General features: G+C 48.8%; 1 protein-coding gene across 2 annotated transcripts; it reads right to left on the minus strand.

Moving 5' to 3' along the window:
* Nucleotides 1-6727: 6727 nt before the first annotated feature.
* On the minus strand, nucleotides 6728-20886 carry LOC129329445 (myosin light polypeptide 6). 2 transcript variants are annotated; one of them, XM_054979024.1, is made up of 7 exons: nucleotides 20808-20886; nucleotides 20517-20544; nucleotides 14551-14694; nucleotides 13792-13965; nucleotides 13225-13302; nucleotides 12425-12464; nucleotides 6728-7044 (listed from the first exon to the last, which is right to left on the minus strand). In XM_054979024.1, the coding sequence occupies exons 1-6, from the start codon at nucleotides 20808-20810 to the stop codon at nucleotides 12436-12438; spliced, it is 456 nt and encodes a 151-aa protein (XP_054834999.1). In that variant the 5' UTR covers nucleotides 20811-20886; the 3' UTR covers nucleotides 6728-7044; nucleotides 12425-12435. The 2 variants fall into 2 exon arrangements, with proteins under 2 accessions (XP_054834999.1, XP_054834998.1); XM_054979023.1 differs by lacking the exon at nucleotides 12425-12464.
* Nucleotides 20887-21354: the final 468 nt, after the last annotated feature.

Genomic DNA, 21354 nt, shown 5'->3' on the forward strand with positions numbered 1-21354 from the left:
ATGGTTTTCTGCCCCCTTTGAAATTCAGTGTCAACCCTTGTAAGATGTTGTAAACTCAGACCATGAAGATTTCACATTTAGGAGCTATTTGTTTGGACTCATTGGCTCATAGTCACTGAAATGTTCGTTAAAATGCCGTTTTCTATAGGAGATGCCAGAATCCCAACATGGCAACATTTGTGCAAGAATAGCGGCTGGGTAAGAAGCATTTACTTATGGTGGATATGTTTTGCCATTTTACCATTCAAAGCTAAGACTAAGCATGATTTGAAACCTACGAGACGAGCTGAGTGTTCATAGCAGGACTCTGTTTTTGCACAGCTGGAGACCCTCATGAACATCACAGGGTGCCGCTTTCTACTTAGCAGAGGGAGGGATTGGCCAAAATCACCCCTCCCCCAACCGAAGTGCCCTTTTGTAGTTGGAAACAGATGGTAGGATCCACATTTCTTTCAGCTGGTGGACATGACCTGTAGGCTTAGACCTGACAAGGGCACACAGTATACATGTCTTAAGAAATACGAAGAAAGGGAAAAGACTGTAACCTCACCAAGAATGGGTTACAGTGGAACACATTAATGCTTCCAAGTTAGTTAAAGAATTTCACAAACGAAAACAGCTTGTACTTCATGGTGAGGTTGCCCGTTCCTCATCAAGGGGGGGGGGGTGTTCCCGGGTCCGGATGCCACTAGTCTGGATCTGGCACCCTCTTTAAAAGGCTGCAATGGAAAACAGGGTGGACATTCTTTAAATTCTTTGGCAGGTCCAGTTTTACCGTTACTCCATTAATGACTTCTATTATTTCAAATGGGCCTATGAACTTCCAACCTAGTTTTTTACAGTGTTGCTCTCCCCGTAAGTTCTTTGTAGATACAAATACCTGGCCCCCTATTTTTAAGTCCCATTATGGCAAGCGTTTCCTGTCGAGCTTGGGCCTTGCTGTCTTTCTTTTCTCAGGGTGTGTTTAATGAGGTCCCATTGTTCTGCAATTCCCCTCCACCAGGTGTGGAGTTAGGTTTTCTCCTCTCCTCCTTTCTCAGGAGGTGCCTCTCTAAGAAATGGCATCGCCTTGCCCTCGAACCCTTGGGTGATTTTGAAGGGTGACGCTCCTGTAGAGCTGTGAATGCCATTGTTGTAGCAATATTCAGCGAAAGCTAAATATTCTGTCCAGGTATCTTGCTGGCAGTTTATATAGCATCTTAGAAATTGTTCTAACAACTGGTTGACTCTTTCCATCTGTTTCTGGATGATACCTAGATAACAGCCCTTGAGCGATGCCCGTCACTTCCATTAGTTGCTTCCAAAATTTGGCAATAAACTGTGGGCCTCGATCTGAAATCACATTGTCAGGGAAGGAGTGGAGCCTTACTACACGCAACATGAACCACCTGGCTGGCTTCTTGGCTGTGGGTAGTTTGGCACAGGGGACAAAATGGGCTCGTTTAGAGAGCAGGTCCACCACTACCCAGATCACCATCTTTCCTTTACTTGTGGGGGGGGGGGGATCTGTAATAAAAGTCCCTTGATATTATAGACCAAGGTCAAGGGGGATTCTCCATTGGTTGCAACAACCCTGGTGGTTCCCCCCCCCCTTTTCCCCTATTAAGCACACTTGACAAGTGGCCACATATTGTGACACACCCTCATTTTGGGCCACCAGAACTGCCTTTGGGTTAGATTCAGTGTTTTAAGGTAGCTGAAATGGCTAGCTAGCTTGCTGTCATGACAAGTCTTTATTACTTCTCAGTCCCGGTGGGATATACATCTTTCCATTTTGATACCAGCATCCATTTAGCTTTTTCTCTAATTGCTCTGGTAATTCCTCCCCTGATCCTTTCTCTAGTTCTCTTTTTACCCTATCCTCCCAATTCATGGAGGGGGGAAACAGCGGGGAAGTCCCCTTTCTAGCTTGGCTCCTGGAAACTACAGCCCCACCCAATTGCGTAGGAGAAAACATTGTGTCTACCACCTCCTCTCTCTGACTGGCATGCTGTGGGAGGCGAGACAGGGCATCTGCCAAAAAATTTCCTTTCCCTGGGAAGTGTTTAAGTGTGAAATTAAAGCAGGAGAAAAACTCTGCCCACCTTAGCTGCTTTGCTCCTAATTTGCGTGGCTCCCTCAATGCTTCTAGGTTCCTGTGGTCCATCCACACCTCAAAAGTTGCTCTGGCCCCTTCCAGCCACTGCCTCCATGTGCAGAGGGCTAGCTTAACAGCAGCTGCCTCCTTATCCCAGATTGCCCAGTGCTGCTCTGCATCCAATTTTTTTTTATATGTAAGCACAAGGGTGCATCTTCCCGCCTTCCCCTTCTTGTAATAGGACCCCCCCCCCCCGCCAGCCACATCACTTGCATCCACTTGTATTATGAACTTACGAGTTTCGTTTGGGTGGCAAAGTACAGGCTCAGAGGTAAATTTAGATTTTAACTCATTAAATGCTCTCTGGCATTCCCCAGACCATGCCAATTTTGCACTTGGTTTAGCTCCATTAGGGCCTTTTCCTTTGGTTTTTAGTAAGTCAGTGAGGGGTAAGACAGTCTAGGCTAAATTCTTAATAAAGGGTCTATAAAAGTTCACCAACCCCAGGAAGGATTGCAACTGCCTCCTAGTCTTGGGGGCTTGCCACCCAAGTACTGCCTCAACTTTTGCTGGGTCCATCGCCAAACCTTTGTGAGACACCCAGTAGCCTAGGAAGTCCAGTTCTCGCTTGTGGAATTCGCATTTAGAGAGCTTGGCAAACACAGTTCTGATGTAGGGTTCTTAACACTTCTCTTACTAGCTTCACGTAGGAGACGTCCTGTGTGTACACCAGGACAGCACCCAAGTAGACCCCCCCCCTTTGTACAGGTATTTATGCAGAACGTTGTTGATTAGATTAATGAAAACTCCTGGGGCCCCTTGCAGACCAAATGGCATTACTCGGTATTCAAATTACCCCAGTGGGGTGTTAAAGGCCGTTTTCCATTCATCACCCCTTTTTATCCATACTCTGAAATGTGTGTCATGTAAGTCCAGTTTGGGGAATATTTTCCCTTGGGCTACTACCCCTAAGGTATCTCTGATAAGTGGGAGGGGGTAGGCATTGGACATGGAGACCGCATTGATCCCCCGATAATTGGTACACAACAATTAACCCCCCATCCTTTTTTTTTTCTGGAACAGTACCAGGGCTGCGTGGGGAGAGCTCGCTGGATGGATAAACTCCCTAGTTAGGTTTTTATATATGAACTGTCACAACTCTTCCCTCTCCCCCGGACTCACTGAGTACAATTTCCCCTTTGGTAGCTTCTCCCCCTGGGACCAGTTCAATTGCACAGTGGGTCTGTAAGGGGGCAGTTCATCCGCCTCCCCTTCTTCAAACACTTGACTCAGGTCATGATACTCCGCAGGAATCTTATCCCTCTCTTCCACGATTAGACATACAGTTTCGGAGAGGGTAGAAGGTTGAGAGCCCCACTGGTCATTCCACATATGTTTCTAGCAATGTTCCGATGGGAAGCACAGCTCGCCTGCTTTCCACTTGACATAGGAGTCATGATCATACAGCCACCTCACCCCTAACACCAGCGGGAACTTTGTGGTTGGGCTGACCACGAAAATCCTGTCCTCCCAATGGGGCCCCATTCCCATTAGGAACAGTTGGGGGGGGGGGTCCCTTCATTACCGCCTCATCCATTTGCTTGAACACTAAGGGTTCTGGCAGTTGGTGTACATTTAGCCCCAATCCAGTCACCAGGGCAGGGGCAATCAAGTCCCTAGTACACCCCGAGTCAATTAATGCCCTAACTCGGATGTTGGTCCCTCACCTTGGATTCAGCAGGGGGATGACCAGGAAAAATAGAGCCCCCTTCTGTCTCACCTTCAGGGGCACCGGCTCCTCTGCGACCTGCCGACTGGTGCCCTTCACAGCAGGTCTGTCATTTCCCACAGGTGGCCTCGTTTCTCCATCAGTTGAAGATGATGCGCCACTGTACACCTCCGTTTCCTCTTGTGCTTGAGCAGCCGCCCTGCTGTCTCCTTCTTCCCAACCTGATGGGGTTTGTGTTTAGGCTGCCTCTCCGGGAGCCTCTTTGGCTTCCGCCCTTGTTCGGGGTACGTTCTCCTCGTTCTGGGGCACTTGGCTATGAAATGACCGTCTTCTCCGGATCTTAAGCATAACCCATGGCTCATCCTTCAGTCCTTCTGGTCAGGGGGGAGGGGCCTGTTCCATCCCCTTCTTGGAGTCGCTCTTAACCTAGGCTCCTCCACTGACCTGCCTGATGTTGTATATGCAGCAACTTCACCACCTGCTCCCGATTCTCGATCTCGCAAGCCAGCTGGATCCACCCCAACAGGGTTTTCAGGTCGTCCTGCACCAGGGCCTTGGCTATGAGATCTGGATTTAAGCCGGCTCAGAAAAATGCAATTTTCACTCCTTCTGTCCAATCTCTCAGCTTGGCCGCATACTCTCGGAACTTGGCTGTGTATTCGCGGACAGGGCGGTTGCCCTGCCTCAGGCGTTTTAGGCGGGTTCTTGCCCTCTCCTCTTCTAATGGAGCTTCATGATCCTTGAGAGCTTACACAAATATGTCTACGTTTCTCAGCTCGGGGGCTTGGGCCGTGTATAGTTTGGCCACTGACTCCCCCCCCCCCCAACGGGATCAGATATAGCTCACGCGGCTGAGGTCATTTGGGAAGGTATGGCCCCACTCATGTAAGAACGCCCCCATTTGCACCAGGAAGTATGTCCGGTCTTCGGGATCACCCTCAAAGCGAGCTTCTAGCTTCTGCCAACTCAGGGGGACCTGGCCTTGGATCAGGGGGTTCATGGGTTGGACATGATGTGATTGCTGACGGCCTACTGGTTGGAGGGGTAGTAGAGAAGGATCCCTGGCCTGGTCGAAGCATACCCGGGGCGAATCGTCTGGAGCTTTCAAGGTTTTGGTGTTTTGCAGTTCTTTCATTCCTCCCACTATCGATCTCATCACCATTTTGAGCTCTTCTACTCCCCCCATCCCGTAGGGCTTGTACTTCCCTGTTGTCGTTGCCATTGGGGTTCTCCCCCTCTGCTTCTTTTTCGGTCTCATGTCTCTCACCTCTTGGGATGGACTCTTCCCCCCCCCCCCTAAGCCTGAAGAGCTTAGATCTCCTCCTTTCCCTAAGCTGGCTCTCTGCGGTTGTGCAGGAATGAGGAGCCCAGCTTTGGGGTGTTGCTGTCAGCCAGCTTAGGAAGCTTGCATCTGTCTTCTGTATTGCTCCTGCCCGCCTCACCTCCTCCGGCATTTGTCCGGGCTCCTCCTGCTGGGTTTCTTGGTTTCCCTCGAGTTTCACCAGAGCGTTATTTCCTGGCTCGGTTGCCATCTCGCAGCTAGCCAATGATTTGTTCTCTGGGTCCGAGGAAGAATGATTCTCGGCAAAAAGTCAAGCTCTGTTCAATGGGTCCTCTAACAGATGGTAGGATCCACATTTCTTTCAACTGATGGACATGGCCTATAGTTAGGCTTAGACCTGACAAGGGCACACAGTATACATCTTAAGAAATACAAAGGGAAAAGACTAACCTCCTCTCACCCTCCACGAAGCAGGTTTCATAATATGGGTTGGCTCCTTTTTTCTTTTTTGATCCTGACAAAAAGGGCCTTCTCTTGAAAATGCAATACGGGGTGGGGTGGGGGGAATGCTGTTGTTAGTGTCAAGCTCTGTTCAATGGGTCCTCTTATCATCACTCATCACGATCAGACCAGGCAGAGACAGGTCCCGTAAACGACAAACATCTGACACAAGGCAACTGCCGAGAAATAACTGGGTAATGTAACTGAGGCAGATTATATACTCCTCGCCCCTCCCCCTTTCCCAAGCAACGGGACTGTTGGGTTTGGCAGGCACTTTAGCCAGGGGGAAATTGTGGATTATATACTCAAGCAGTTGAGCATCATACATTGATAGGTAACTGCGGGGCGTCCTGTGTCCATGCCTCCCCAACCTTCCATGACAGACAGATTAACCCTGTCTGACAGTTAGAGGTCAAACTTGCCCCCACAATATTAGAGGGCTTATTATGCCATAATCCCCTTCTCTGAATGTTTCAAGCACTAAAACTACTGCCCAGGCAGGCAGAAACATGGAAGCTAAATCCTGGCCGGCAGGTGAAACATGCAAACATGGGGAGTAACAGCCGAGACCAGCCCAACCCCTCCCACACTCTGGGGGTGCCCTAAGGATACATGAGGTCCTTCCCAGAGTTCCTGAATTAATCAACAGAACACACCCTTATTGATCTCCCCTTAACCATTTTCCTATTCTGGAAACCGATGACTGACCGCTCCCCATTGTGGGTTGTCAATATTCGACTTTGGAGACAGTTCACCAGCTCTTTGTCTCACCCTGGAGACAACTTCTCAATCCTTTGCCCCACTCCCCGAGAACCACCACTCAAGTCTTTGTTTTTGGGGCAAAAGATGCAATCTTGCCCCTGGGTACGATCCATGGTATAAAACAGACTTCCCCTCTGCCATAAGCTGTGTGCATACTTTGGATCCAGTATCCATTCTTGAACCTCCTTCCGCCTTAAAATGCAGACCACTTAATGCTCCTCCCCTCTCCCTGGATGGTAAATATCACCCAATTCCTCAACTCTCTCCGTGAACGTGTGTGGTGTGTTGTTGATCTTGTTCTTTTCAATAAAAATTCCTCTTTTTTGGTTGAAATATCTGGTTACTGAAATAAAGAAATACCATTCAATGCTAGCAAGACACTTTAGGAATATTTTATTAAAGCAATTGAGAGGGGGAAATTGTTGAACGTTTCTGGAAATAAACAGCACTGCAATACAAGTCAAGTGGCCACCAGTTCACTTCTCTGCACTTCTACATAGACTGAGAAGCAAAGGATTCTTCAGCAAAGGATTCAACTCCCCCAGAGCAAAACCAAAGGACGAAGAATGGAACCAAAAAGTATTTTCGACACAACAGATTAAGAAGGCACAAAAATGTTAAGGATAAACTGGAAAGTTTTCTCAGGAGAAGCAAGTGGTGGTCTTCAACCGCTCAGAACCATCCGCACCAACTCTGTGGAGAAAGACCAGACGTGAGAAAGCCCCGGTCAAAAGCCCCAGAACAATATGGCTAGACTAAGCCTACTGAGGGGAACCTACCAGAACATGGGGGTTTAAGATGTGCAGGAAACTTTTAGAAGCTTGAGGAAGCATGTCTTCCCACCCATTAGCATGGTCAAAATAATTTTCCAGAGGCAGCTACCCTATAACAACCTTTGCAGCTGTACACCACACTAAGGGACAGCCACGTCAAAGTGGTAGAAAACATAACAAGCTTGCTTCTGCCTGCTGGACTGCAAAATGGTACAGCACAGCGCTCAAGGGACAAGAGCTGAACATTTCAGTCCTGCATATGTATACTTGGGGAGGTTTCTTTCAATGTCCAAACACCAAAACATTCCCTCCCCACAAAATGGTATTCTGATTAAAAAGAATCCCCTCCCAACATAGCCAGCATTACAGACCACAGCACATGACCCCCCCCCCCGACCAACATTCGGTGGAGTTCTATCTATAACCCAATCCCAACACTGCCCCGTAGTCAATTAAAAGAACCACTACGTCCAAACGCAAAGCAATTCAAAACCAGAAAGACGAACAGAAAGGCAACACGGGCAAAAGGAATTAAGGCCGTTTCTACAACTAATTTGCCAGGCGTTAGAATTCCGGAGTCGATCCTGCGAAGATGCTCTGCTTCTGCAGAGCGGAAAGGAGTATACAGCAGAGGAGGGGCCCAGCTCTCCGACTGAGCCTACCTAGGTAGAGAAAGGAGGGAATGGCGGGAGGGGAAAAAAGGAGAGGCAGGCAGCAGCCACAGCACAGGCTCCTAAAGGAAGACTGTCCAATTCACCTTCAGTTCAGGAGGAAGTTTAGTCAGCTGATAGCGGGATGAAGGCTGTAAGAGCTGGCTGGTAGCCCACAGTCCCCCATTTCCCCTGCAGAAGAACCCACAATGAGCTACCAGACCCGTTACCAATTAAGTTTCACCAGGATTATTGGTGGCATGGCACAGAACAGACTCAGCTCTCAGCCACACTGGTGGAAACATGCCATGTTCAAGGCGGCCCAAGTCCTGTGTGGACTCAACATCCTGAAAGACATCTGGATGCCACATTCAAAAGACAGACATCAGACTCAGAAGTTGGGACCATCAAGAAATCGTGGTGGTAAATCACAGTTCTCTCCCTCTTTGCATTCCCCTCACAGCGTCCGCTGACCCTCCCCTTCCCTTCCCTCATCCACTCACTTTTTGTTTCTAACATTACATTTACCTATGATTATTCCTCCTCCTCCCTATTACCTTCTTCAGTCTGTGCCTCACCCCTAACTAATCAAAGCCTGGTCTCCTCAACAATATTGGCTGCAGTTTGCCTGTGTGTTATATGCTGTCAAGTCACTTCTGACTCCCTTCCAAACATCCTATCATTGACAGCCTTGCTCAGTTCTTGCAAACTGAAGGCCATGGCTTCCTTATTGAGTCAATCCACCTCATGTTGGGTCTTCCATTTTTCCTACCACTTCTTGTCTTTTCCCACGAGTCAAAGCACGATAGTGACCATTTTGTCCTTTTAACTTCTAGGGAGAATTCAGGCTTGATTACAGGTTGCCTAACAACCTCTAAAATGGCCACGGAGATCTTGGAATGTAGTGCTACAAGATCTGTGACACACTTTTCTTAAAGGTGACGACACTGTCTTTGATTTTTGGGATTGTCTAAATCCCAGTGTATCTTTCTCATTTAGTATTTTCCTGCAATCCTGGGGCTTCCCCAAAGCTTGCAGAAAGGTCTCCCCCCCGTCCGTTCCGGGGCCCGTTGTGTGGATCTTTTTCACCCACACTATACATTAGTTCAGAACTAGACACAGGAAGTGGTGACTTGCACGGCACACCTCATTTTCCTCTTCCCTACCATGTCCTCTTTCTCTTTCCTGCCCCCCCATAGCCTCTCCCTTTTCCTGCTTCCTTTCCCCCACCCACCTTTGCCCTCCCCCAGCATCCTCTCCCCATGGCCCATTTGCATGGGGCTGGCTGAGCTGGGCCCAGTTGCCTGGTGGGGAAGCTGCAAGGACGGGGGGCAGGGGGGGGCACCTTCATTTTCCCCTGAATCCCCTTCTCCATACCATTTTATCTTTTCCTTCTCCTGGCAGCCTCAATATGCTCACCTTTCCCTATGTCCTTCTTGCCTTCAAACTCGCTAAATTACTTATCTTTATCTGCCCACTATCTTCACCTATAGTTCTTAATTTACTTCATTTATGTACTGCCTCTCTCCACATGGAGACAGACACAAAGCATCTTACGTCATTTTCCTTGCAGCCATGTTATCTTCACAACAACCCTGAAAGGCAGGTTAGGATGAGTGTGCAACTCGATCACAGTGAGCTTCCACAGCAGAGTGGTAATTCGAACTTGGGTCTCCTGGATCCTACTTTGAAACTATAATCACTACACAATACTGACTGAGGGGGCTGCTGCTGAACAGTAGCCAAGCAAAAGAAACGGCTGCTCCTGCAAATACTCAGCCAAAAAAGGGGGGGGGGCAACCCCCTCAGGAAACACAGACAGTACGTGTTCACTTCTCCAATTTATCAATTAAAGTGCAAATGCTAATTAATTTATCAGTGCATGAAATATCAACAATATAACAATCATTTCATATCAACATTACAAAATATTTCCTATACAGTAGCAATAAAGTATAAGGAGCAGAATACAATTCATATACATCCTATACATGCCCGGGCATAATAAAAAGTCCTTTCTTATCCAATCTTTGTATGGATAAGAAAGGACTTTGTATTATGCCCGGGCATGTATAGGATGTATATGAATTGTATTCTGCTCCTTATACTTTATTGCTGCTATTACTGTACAGGAAATATTTTGTAATGTTGATATGAAATAATTGTTATATTTTTGGTATTTCATGCACTGATAAATTAATCAGCATTTGCACTTTAATTGATAAATTGGAGAAGTGAACACGTACTGTTTGTGTTTCCTGAGGGGGTTGCCCCCCCCTTTTTTGTTGAACAGTAGCCAGCAGCAAGACCTGGCTGAGTTATACAAGTCGTGGCATCAAGTCACCTGGTGGTTGCTTCTAGGCCTGGCCCCAATTAATCCTCCCTCAAAGGCCAAAACAGCCATGGAAAGGGTCCTGCCCTGCCTTTTACTGACAGAAACCAAGACTGGAACACTGGTTAAACTGATACAGCTGTCTAGCAACAGCCACTGAAGGCATCTGGTTAAAGCTACAGGTGCTCCTTTTATCATTTTGGGTTTAACCCCCAATATATTTTTTGTTTCAGATTTTGTCCATTTATGGTTCCAATCTCTGGCTTCAAGTATCCTCAGATCTTTGCCACTTGGTTAGTATGAATGTTGCAAACTGAAAGAGGTTGTGTATAGGAGACCTAAAGAAGAACTAACTGGGCAAGGCTTCTTTGCCTGGCAGAACCCAGAGTTTACCTCCTCCATGCACCCTTCACTTACGGAAGTGCACTTAGAAGTGTGTTTGGTAAATTTTATTATTTTGAAAGTCGTGGATTTTTCAAAAGGAGTTTTATAGTCGACAGCAGGATTTCTCTTAGGGCTGATTTCATGTAGGCTTTGGGTTTTTGTAATTTTTTTAAAGGGAGATCTTTGTTTTGCAACTGTGGTTTACAAAAAGAATGCTGTACATGGTTTTGGGTGCCACTTTGCAACCAGAGATGAAATACAGAAAGCCTTTGATCGCTCTACTGCCTAGAACAGGGACTCTACTACCACCTTTCTCAGTAAATTCTGCTCAGGAACAGATACATTAGATTAGGTTTGTGGGGAATAGTGGAGAAGTACTACGAACTCCGTCATCCGAAGCAGTACACCAAGACCAGGTCTGGCTTGAACTCCGATTAGAATTAAGGAGTGGAATCAGAGAAAACAAGGATGAGCACACGTGGGGACTACAGCCCAGAAGCCAGCCCAGACCCACCCCTACTTTCAGCCCAACACGAACTCTGACAGCAAACTTCACGATGGCTCTCACCATACTCTTCTCATACATACTCAGGCCATTTGCCTCTTCAGACAGCTTCTTTCTCTCACACCCACACAAATCCTGCAGTACCCACTGCTATTCCCATGATCCCAGCAGCTGGACAGAGTCAATGCATTTAAGGAGGCTGTCGCTAGCTGTATCTGTGTACAGCCCAGCATCTGGCATATGTGTGGCATTCACGGCCAGCAGGAGGGCTACTGCCAGCCAACTGAGCCCTGGGGGCCATTTGCTCTTTTGGGAGGGAGAGCAAGCAAACAGAAAGAACAGCCTCGGCAGCTTCTCCCTCTGAGCAGCACCAGGTGCTGGGCCCAGGAGCTGAAATAGTGTTGACAATATTTTGGGAATGACCGTCTGTAGACAAGCATATGTGAAGAGGTCTCTGTTTACTTTTACTGAATGAGGAAGGTGGTGGGATGAGCGTCCCCTCATCGGGAAACGGCTGCCTGCTCAAGATATGCCATGATGTTGGACAACTGAGTAACACAGGCCCAGACTCTCAACCCCTCACCTCTGCAAAGGCCTGGTCCTTAAACATTACACTTAGAAGACTCCATGTGTTATTTTCATATGTTTGTAAAAGTAACCACATGCATATGGGCAAGCTGAGTTGCTGGCATGCCACTACAAGAATTCTTTTAATAATTTGACGGTATTGTTTTAAGCCTGTAGTGTTTTGAACGCTCACTTTATAGGCACCAGCCACATCACGTATTGCCTTGGGGATTTTATTCCAATCCCAAACTGTGTGGAAGAACAGACTACCTGCGTGTCTATGATTCTAAGTACTGACGCTTCATCTTCCTTTAAAAAGGTATTAATTATTTGTGCGATGTGACTCTTCTGGAGCGCCAAGGGAAGGGAAAGACTTCATTGTGATAAACATGTGAAAAAAACCCTCCTAGCACCCAACGCACATTAGCACCTGCAACCACCAGCACACACGGAAAGCATTCATGCCACAGATCACCACACTAGCCAGGAACGTGAGGCAAGTGTAATATTTAGACCAGGCCCCTGATATGCCAAGATGAAGCTGCTTCACCTCCTGCTGCGACAGACATCCCTACCCCGAGCACTGCAAGGTTGCACAGGCACAGTCTTGCTTTAACCAGTCGGAGCGGCCTCTTTCCCTCAGCCACCCTTGCTTGGATTACTTAGAGATTCAGCTGCATGCAGAGACGTGCTTCAAGATGTATTGGGGTGGGGGGGGGAGGAATAAAAGAAGATAAATGAATGAGGAAAAATAAAAGGACGGAGGAGGGAAAAAATGAATGCAAACCAAAGTCTTCCTTTTTTATGTCAACAAAAAAGGAGGCTGTTAAAAAAATGTAAGGTAGGTTTGGAGGAGGCGTACCCCGTTCGAATTCACCCTGACAAGATGTGTCTCACAAATGCTGTAAAAAGGAAGAAACATCAAAAGCGATCAAGCAGATGAACAAACAAAACCAGACACATGGAACCCCACCCCCACTCGAGGCAGCAAAAGTATCGTTTCTAGCTTCTGTTACTGCACAGCTGGGATGTCTCCTAATCTTTGCAGCGCTTATCTTCACAACATCCTAGAGACAGACACATGTACCGCAATGTTCATGTCTTGGTTTACATGGAACTTTTGGCTCAGTTACATACAGAATAGCCTGAGCCCAACAACGGAGCATTAACTCCTATGATAGAACCGTGTTGGCGCTGAACTTCCTTCCGATAGGAGGCTCTCATTACACACAACACTATAGAATCCAAGTGACAGCCCGTGTGACTGTCTCCCAAGCTGGGACACTGGTGCCGCTTTTCACGTTTGAGAAGGAGCCACAAGGTAAGCAGCAGCAGGAGGATTAGGGCAGACGGGAGTCCCTGAACATCAACAGCTCTTCAGCAATGTCACCCAAGCCCAATAACCCTCTCAAAAGCAAGTGAGAACTAGGACTTTAAATAGAGCCAAGTATTCTCTGCAAGGAGGCAGACAGCTTCACACTACCTCCAGCGGTACCTCCCAAGCCCACCCTTCTCCATTCCACTACCAGATTCCTTCCTCCTCTAACAGCACAGAGATATCTTTCTCCCAAGCAAGGGGCATACATTCTAAACCCATTAGATGGGAGAAATCAATATTCAATGCACATGAGAGAGTACCTTCTGACCACCTCCATCCCTCACCTTCGTAGTTAATGCACCCATTGCTGTCTTCATGGCCGGCCACCAGCATCTCCACTTCTTCCTCAGTCATTTTCTCCCCTGTAGGAAACACAGGCTGATTTAAGGAAGTTTAAAGATGCAGAGCTCATAGGGGCTCTCCAAGTGCATGCCATGTTGGAGCAGCGCTACACCCACCAGAAACTGTCTCCCAACTGGGATTAGATAAAGAAGCTTGAGACTACTGAAGAAGCTGACCTCTTCCAGCACCCATCTGGTAGAGCCCTCTCAAGAGACTGACCAGTTCAGCCACAGCAGCTAAGTCTCAGCAACGCCATGGCTGCTGGAGATCCCAAACCATATCATGCTGCACCCCAAACAGGAAGAATTTCGGAACCCTAGGAAGCACACGACACCTAGGAAATGGTTCTGCCACTGTAAGGAGAGAGATCATTCCCTCTTTCCATCACACAAAGCTTTGAAAAGCAGTTGGGGGAAAGCAAAAAAGGGTCAAGGAGAGCTATTTCAGTTAACAGATTTACAACAGGTCCCGTGACTACTTGAATGAAAGTGACTATGATCCAACCATACCCAGAGTGACAAGAACATGGCGTATCTCTGCTCCCATGACTGTGCCATTTCCCTCCTTGTCAAAGACCCGCAGCCCCTCTACGTAATCCTCAAAGCAGCCTTGGTCCTTGTTCTTCGCGATGGTTTGCATCATGGGCAAGAACTGCTCGAAACTCAGGGTTTTCACATTCATTTCTAAAACAAGCACAAAGAGGAGAACAGAAGCTGTTATAAACCACCAGTGGTATGCTGGCCCCAGGGATTCTCTCATCATGATGCCCATTTCAGAACTGGGGTTTAGGACAGGTGTTGAGGCTCAAGTTAAAAACCAGGTAGAGTAAAAATCCTGCACCGAGGTAATCCACAGAAAGGCAGAGGAGTGCAGATCCTACAGATCATTCTTTTGCTTACAGCATGCAGTTCTATTAGCCGGGGGAAGAGCAGAGGGTGACGGTGGATAACCCACTGATCAAACACAAGTCAGGCCCATCCCTTCTTTTGGCTCTGGAGAGTCCAAAGGGAATGCACGGCCCATGCATTTTCAAGGCTACGGACTAGAGCCTTTTCTTTAAAGACTTCTACATCCAAGCTTGCATGGTTCAATTATAAAACGCATACAGCCTTGATTAAAGCCACTGCTCCGCCCAATACATCCCCCTTATTTGCAGAGATGCTGTCCTTGGATCACAGATTTCAGCACACAGGAGACCAGAACCCCTTACCTCCTTCCCTCTTAAAAAAAAGGGACCACAGAACTGCCGCAGCACAAGAGCCACTCACCGTCACTCTTGGGGTTCCCCAGAACTTTCATGACCTCCGCATTTGTGGGGTTCTGACCCAAGGCCCTCATCACATCCCCGCACTGGCTGTACAGGATCTTGCCATCTCCAGTTCTGTCAAACAGCTGGAAAGCTTCCTTGAACTCTGCAGGGAGTTACAGCAAGCAAGACCTGAAGCAACACACAGCTCAAAGGACAACCACGTCGTTCTCACACGTCACAAATGGTGCCTTAACATTAGTAGCATTTCTTTTTCCAGAGCAAGGACGGGCTGACTCAGCGTCACCTTTTTTTCAAAAAGGCAAACGCTAGAACCGCTATGATCCTTCCAATGCTTTTTATGTTTACAAAGCAAGACTGCATTCTCGTGGCCCCTTAGCACCTAAGGCATCAACGTGAAGTGACCCTGAATTTAGAGAGGAGTTTTCACCAGATCTCCTGGATAGCATTAGACAAATTACTCTGTCTCCAGTTCTCTCATCCGGAAAGAAACAAAAGTTACCCCCAAAACCAATGCAACCTTTTCTCTAGTAATTTTAATATGTCAACAGGAGGCAATAAGCCTAAAAAATGCAAAGTATACCCAAACATGAATCACGCCATCCATTCACCTCTTAAGTTTAAATCTGCGATTCCTCAAAATATGCCTCAGGCCTTTATTAAAGGAAGATATAGGGAATTCAAAGGAAGGGGACAGCCTGGAATAGTTAGAGAAATGAATGCACCTGGAAGAATTACTGCAAACCAGGAGGCAGAAGGAAAGAGTACCACACAACACACATACACACACAGGCCCTAGCAACAATTTTGATAAGACTTCTTCAGAGCACTCAGCCTACACAAGGCTATTTTGTAAGAGAGGTTACTCCATCCCCTGGTGATAAATGAGAAAGACTGTGGGAATAAGGTTTAAGAGAAGATTCAAACCATTTGCACTCAAGAGCTGCCTTCTCCCCCCTCCCCAGTGCCCCCCCCAATCACAGATATCTAACCAACCTGTTATCAGTATCATGAGATATAATATAGCTGACAAGGACACAGTTTTGTTTCCGCTCCAAGCAAGACCCAATTTCTCCAGGCACAGAGTTCAGGAAACTAGATCCTTAAAAGTAACTAGATCCGCCTGATTTGGGAGGGGGACTTTTTCTTCATGATAGCATCTTTAGAACAAATTGATTCCCCCCCCCCACCAAATTTCCACAAACTTTATCATATGTGGCCACAGTATTAAAAAATATTTCAGAAAGGATGTGGGAGATTAAAGACCTATACGCATTGCTGGCAGTTTTGTGCCAAGTCCAAGAAATGCTGGCGCATAATCATATCACAAGTTGAAAAAGTCACCGGATATTTAATCCCTCTGGATCCATTCACCGTGTCATTAGATCATCTAGATGCAAATTTTATTCCACAATTGAGAAGGGAGTCAATATCATTGTTGACAGCTGCAAAAGTTTCCAACAGAGCACAGGCGGAAATGTAAATGAATATCTCCTACCAAACAATGGTGGCAGAGATCATTCTACTAGACAAAATGCCATCACATTTGATGTGAACAGCCCTACTTCTTCAGATGCTGAGGAACAGTTCATATTTTAAAAAGGAAAGGTCTTAGGGAATCTTCACCTTGAAAAGGACATTTTAAAATTCTGCCACCACATTTTATAAGAATGGGGACAGACACAGTTCCTGTGGAGTTCTCGGTTATTAAGTCTTTGCATTTGTTTTGCTGCTGTCAATTTTGAGATCCGGCCCAGGAAGGCTGAAGTACCCAGCTAGTGGTCTGTTGGCATCCATGTGCCAAATTTGAGAACATTAGTCCTCCCTGAACAGGGACTGGTCTGCCCTACTTAAGACCTGTTGACAAGATATCCTATAACACAATGTTTGTATAGCTACACAAATAGAGGCTTTGGATGTTTTAGATTGCATTGTTAGGTCCTATAATGATGTTCTCGGTATTACATTAAGTACCAGTTATGCATTTCATTGGGGCAAGGTCTCATTCCTTGCTGGCAGTACACAGCACTCATCCGATTGCCTACAGCAGGGGTTTCAAACTGGATCAGCTGTCTGTAAGCTATCATGGGTCTTCTCGGTGCTTCTTCTCAGGTCACCCCTCTCAAGGATCAGCCACACTGTGGTACATTTAACCAGGTGGTCTGTTTTAAAAGAGAGTCCTGCAAAACCAAGTCACAGATGAGACAGAACACACAAGTTGTTTTCGTGGAGTAATTCTGGCCTGGGATATTTGTTCACCATTGTAGGCTGGCAGTTCAAGAACGCTCACTGAAAACCTCTCAAGCATTTATCTAGGATCTAAAATGCCAGGGTGAATAACTGGCAACGACAAAGCAAGTATAGCAGTTGCCTGCTTTCCCATATAAGGTGGTCTCTGGCATCATTACCATGATAACAACCCTGGTGTATCTCAGGGTAACCATTTGGAAAACATTGTTTTAAGATCAAAAGTTTGATGTAGGGCAATGCCAGGCATGTGCCCATCGCAACTAAAAGAATGTTTAAGATTATCTCTTCCACAGATCCCAAAGATGCCTTTATCCAGCCAAACAACTCCCCAGTGGCTAATTGCTCTGGACAGTTGGCCGAAGATACTTGTGTACTAATTACCACCACACCTCCCACCTAGCAGGCGGCTCATCCCTGCCTTCTCAAAAGACCAGGCCAAAGCATCCACTGAGGTCATCTTATACAATTAGGGCAACACTTGAACTAACAGCGGGATCTCATTTGTCCCAGGGAAGGGTTATTTCAAGGAGTTGCCTGCCAGGTAAGAGCAAGCTCCCTGCTTGGCAGAGGAGGGAATCACAGGAAGAATCCAGACAGCACCGCCTGTGCACTTTCCGCCTCTATTCTTTTCTACAGCAAAGGCCGGAATTAACTCATTTCACTTCAGTAAAAAAAGCCATGGTGGAAGCTGAAGGAGGGGGGTGCACGTCAGGGTGCTCAGAGCAGAGGGGAAATAATTTGCTCCCGCACAACTCTTTTTAGAGAGCTCTGAAGCAGCAACAGCTGAATTAGACAGGTGCGGGCACAAGATAAGCGGGAGAGAGGAAGTCCCTGTATCAAGGGCCCCCACCAAATTACCTAGACCTAAAGCACTACATACTTTAGCCTCTGCAGTAATGTTTTAGTAATGAAGAGTTAAATTCTTATTTTTTTTATTTAATGCATACCCAGAGGGGCAGGGGAGAGTGGACAGAGAAGTACCAATTTCTTTCCTAGTGACTTTAGCCTGTTCTTCTGGGTTCTTGTCCCTGAACTGATGCCCCTGCTCAACTCCTGCATCACATCTTCTTACAAACCCCCAAAGCTGTTATCTACCTTAGTCCAGTGTGTTTGGACCTTGGGAAGAAGTCCCAGCCGCGCTACTGGGGATCCATTAACAAAGGTGAACCCAGGACCTATGAGCATCAGCAATGAGCCCTCCCTTCTTTGAGAGACAGTCTCCCTCAGGGTATTTATAATCAATCCTATTTGCATCGTGTCCTCCCCACAAGCAGGCTCAGGGTGGCTCACAACAATTTTAAAAATTACAAATTTAAAAACACAATAGAAGCACAGAATGTAAAAGTCGCAGAAATCTGTAAGTTAGCAGCATCAAGCATCAGATAGTAAAAAAACTGCAACTTAAAAACACACACACACACACACACCACTACAGGCGCAGCCAAGATGCAGCATCCAGGGCAGCAGGACACAGAGCACAGCAGTCAGGAGGGACACAACACCAGTCCCAGTGAAACATCTCCGTCCTACAGGCCCTGTGGAACTATAACAAATCCCAGAGGGCCTGGACCTCCTGTAGGAACATGTTCCACCAGGCTGGAGCCAGAGCTGAAAAGGCCTGGCCGAGGGGCTGGGGCTCACCAGAAACTGCTTATCTTGGTCTCAGTCCGTTAAGGACTTTCAATACCAAAACCAACACCTTGAACTGGGTTTGGAACTCAACCCGGAGCCGGTGCTCCTGGTCCATGTGCTGCTGCATTGTGGACCAGCTGTAATTTGCGAGTCAAGCCCAAGGGCAGCTGTGCATGGATCACCAAACCTAGGCCCTGGGATGAGAGAGGGAGGGTGCCAATTGCCTGACCTGCCAAAGATGAAAAAATGCAGATCTGGCAATGGCTGTGACCGGGGCCTCCATTGAAAGTACGGCATCCAGGCTCACGCCCAGGCCCTTCATCGTCAGTGAAGGTGTTAATTGTACTCCGTCAAGGGTTGGGAGCTGGATCCCCAAACCCATCGCTCCACGACCCTGATGCAGGACCTCTGTCTTCGGAGGATTCAACCAGTAAAGTAACTCACTAGAGCTTCAACTGCAAGCAAACTCCTCCCCCACCAAACCATGAAACCATATTCTTATTATTCTATTATTTAAGTGTCCATTGCTATGCAGATCACACAGTCTCAATGACTTGGTTTCCTGCCCAAATTTTATGTAGAAAAGCAACTTAAAAATGGATTTCCCTTCTACTTTTGATGCAAAGGTAGGAACTCTCTCTCCGAAAAGGAAACTGTGGTGACTTTCATAATAAGCAGGCCCAGTTCAAGGTACTTTGTCTCTCTGACTCACACGCACCCCTGTAGAGGTACATTCATCACCTTCCAGGTCTACACTGCTGCAGTGTTGTGGCAGGGGCTCAGTCCCTAGATGGACTGGCCCACTGCTCACTGCGCTGCCCCAGCAGTCACTTGGAGGACAGGGGCCAAAGAACAAGCCCTGATAGTAAGAGCCATAGGCAGCTTACAGCATGATCCTAGGCAGTTTTATTCTGATGCAAGCCCCATTGTATTCAACGGTGCTCACTTCTAAGCAAGCATGGCTAAAACTGCACCATCAGTCTGACAACAGTTTGTTAAAGTCAAACTGTTGGCACAGGGTTTTAGGTGTACATCTTCCACAACACTGCTCAACTTTTAGTTTGAGGCAATTTTGTCTTGGCTATGTTGCTGTGATGACGTATTCCCAGATTTCTGGGGGGAGAGGGGAAGCATTAACATGGCCATTTTTACTCCAGACAAAAGGTGGTAAGAGTTGCATTCTGACCATTAAATAAAACACCAAATTAATGCATTTGACCGCACACGCTGGAAGCACCCAGCACAGCCCCGGGCAGAATCCCACGTTAAAACCGGTGCAAGCAGGGAGCAGGCACAGCGACGGCTCCCCCGGCCGATTTCAGCCGGGATGCGGCCCGGGACTCGGGCGGGAGTCTGACGCGCAGGGCTGCTGCAGACGAGGGGCGGGAAGCGCTCCCGGCCCGGCCCGGCCCCCTTCCCGCGGCCAGGCACTCCCGCTCCGTTGCGAAAGGAGATTCCTGCCCATATAAGGGAACCAGAGGCGGCCAGGGCGTCGCTCCTCGCCCATCGCTGCCAGGCTTGGGGGCTCCCCGGAGCGGCCGGCCCCGTTTCCCCCGCGAGGCGCCGGGCCCGGCCGGGGGAAAGAGCGGCTCGCCCTTTTCTCCGGGAAAGAGCCGGCGCCCCCCCCCGCCGCACCCTGCGGGCGCTCGGCCGAGCCGAGCCGAGGGGCGCGCACCGCATCCGGCTGCGAGAGCGACCGCGGCTGTGTTGGGCGGGGCGGGTTCGACCGGGAAGCGCAGCCGCCATGCAGGGGGAGGCAAGCGAGGGCGCGGGCGGCGCGGCACTCCACTCCACTCCACTCGGCAGTGCGCTGCACGCGGGCTCCCAGCCCCGACGCGGCGACGCAGGCGGCCCTCGACACACCAGCCAGGGGGGCGCTGCGCCGCCCACGGACTCACCACCATCCCGGGGCTGGGCGGACCGCAGGCGGGCGGCAGCGTCACGGGCCCGGCCGGCCTGCAGGCGGGTCAGCGGCCACCCGAGGAGCGAGGCCGAGCGACGGGACCCACGGCCCAGCCCTGTGGCTCGGCGCCCCGATCCCTCCCCGGCGCCCCACCGCGAGCGGCGGCGTCGAGAGCCCCTTACCGGCGGTCTGGTCTTCCGTGAAGTCGCACTGCGGGCAGCAAACAGAAGCAGAGAGAGGCCGGTCAGCCGCCGGAAGGGGAGCCGCTGCTCTCCCCGCGCTCCCCCTCGGGCAGACCCGCCAGCCTGCCGGAGAAGCCAGCGCCCGCCCCCAAGACCCCCCGCCCGAGGGCCTCCCGGGGGGCTCCGGGCTCGAGTCCCGGGATCCCCAGTTGAGCCTCTTTGCCCATCGGAGCCCGAGGCACCCCCGGCCCGCCCCGAGCCCCGCCGCCCCGGCCCCACGGAGGCACCCACCATGACGGCTCTCGCTAGCGCCTCTCCTCGCTCTCCGGCCGCCGCCCGCCTGCCTCCTTCCGCCCTCGCTGCGCGCCGCTTTTCTGCCCGCGGGCGCTGAGGTCACCGCACAGGCATCCGGCGCCCATTGGCTGGGGCCGAAAGCAAAGAGGCGGAGATTAAGCGAGCTCACCCGATTGGTCCACTTTGCTGCCGGCGCAGGAGAGGAGGCGTTGCCCCCGCCCTTCCGATCTCACGGAAGATGCGCCAAGAATCGATTCGAACTCCTCTTGTCTATACTTGGGCGTTGAGACGGCGGGGCCGTTGTGGTGCATCATGGGAAATGTAGTTTTTAAATTTTTATTATGTAGGGTTTTTTTTAACGAAGTCGTTTTTTGCGAAGTCTTAGGCCTGGTTGGCCCTGTCGTTATGAAAAATCTCGCGAGAGTTGCTTGCTACGGTTTTTCTCCAGTATTTACTCAAATGCAAAACTAGGTTTATTTCTCCTGGTATCCTGTGTCTTTTTTGCTTCCTTTAGGACGCTTGTTAATAGGGTTGCCAGCTCCAA

The sequence above is a fragment of the Eublepharis macularius genome, chromosome 4, assembly GCF_028583425.1.
Source record: "Eublepharis macularius isolate TG4126 chromosome 4, MPM_Emac_v1.0, whole genome shotgun sequence".
Classification (NCBI taxonomy): Eukaryota; Metazoa; Chordata; class Lepidosauria; order Squamata; family Eublepharidae; genus Eublepharis; species Eublepharis macularius.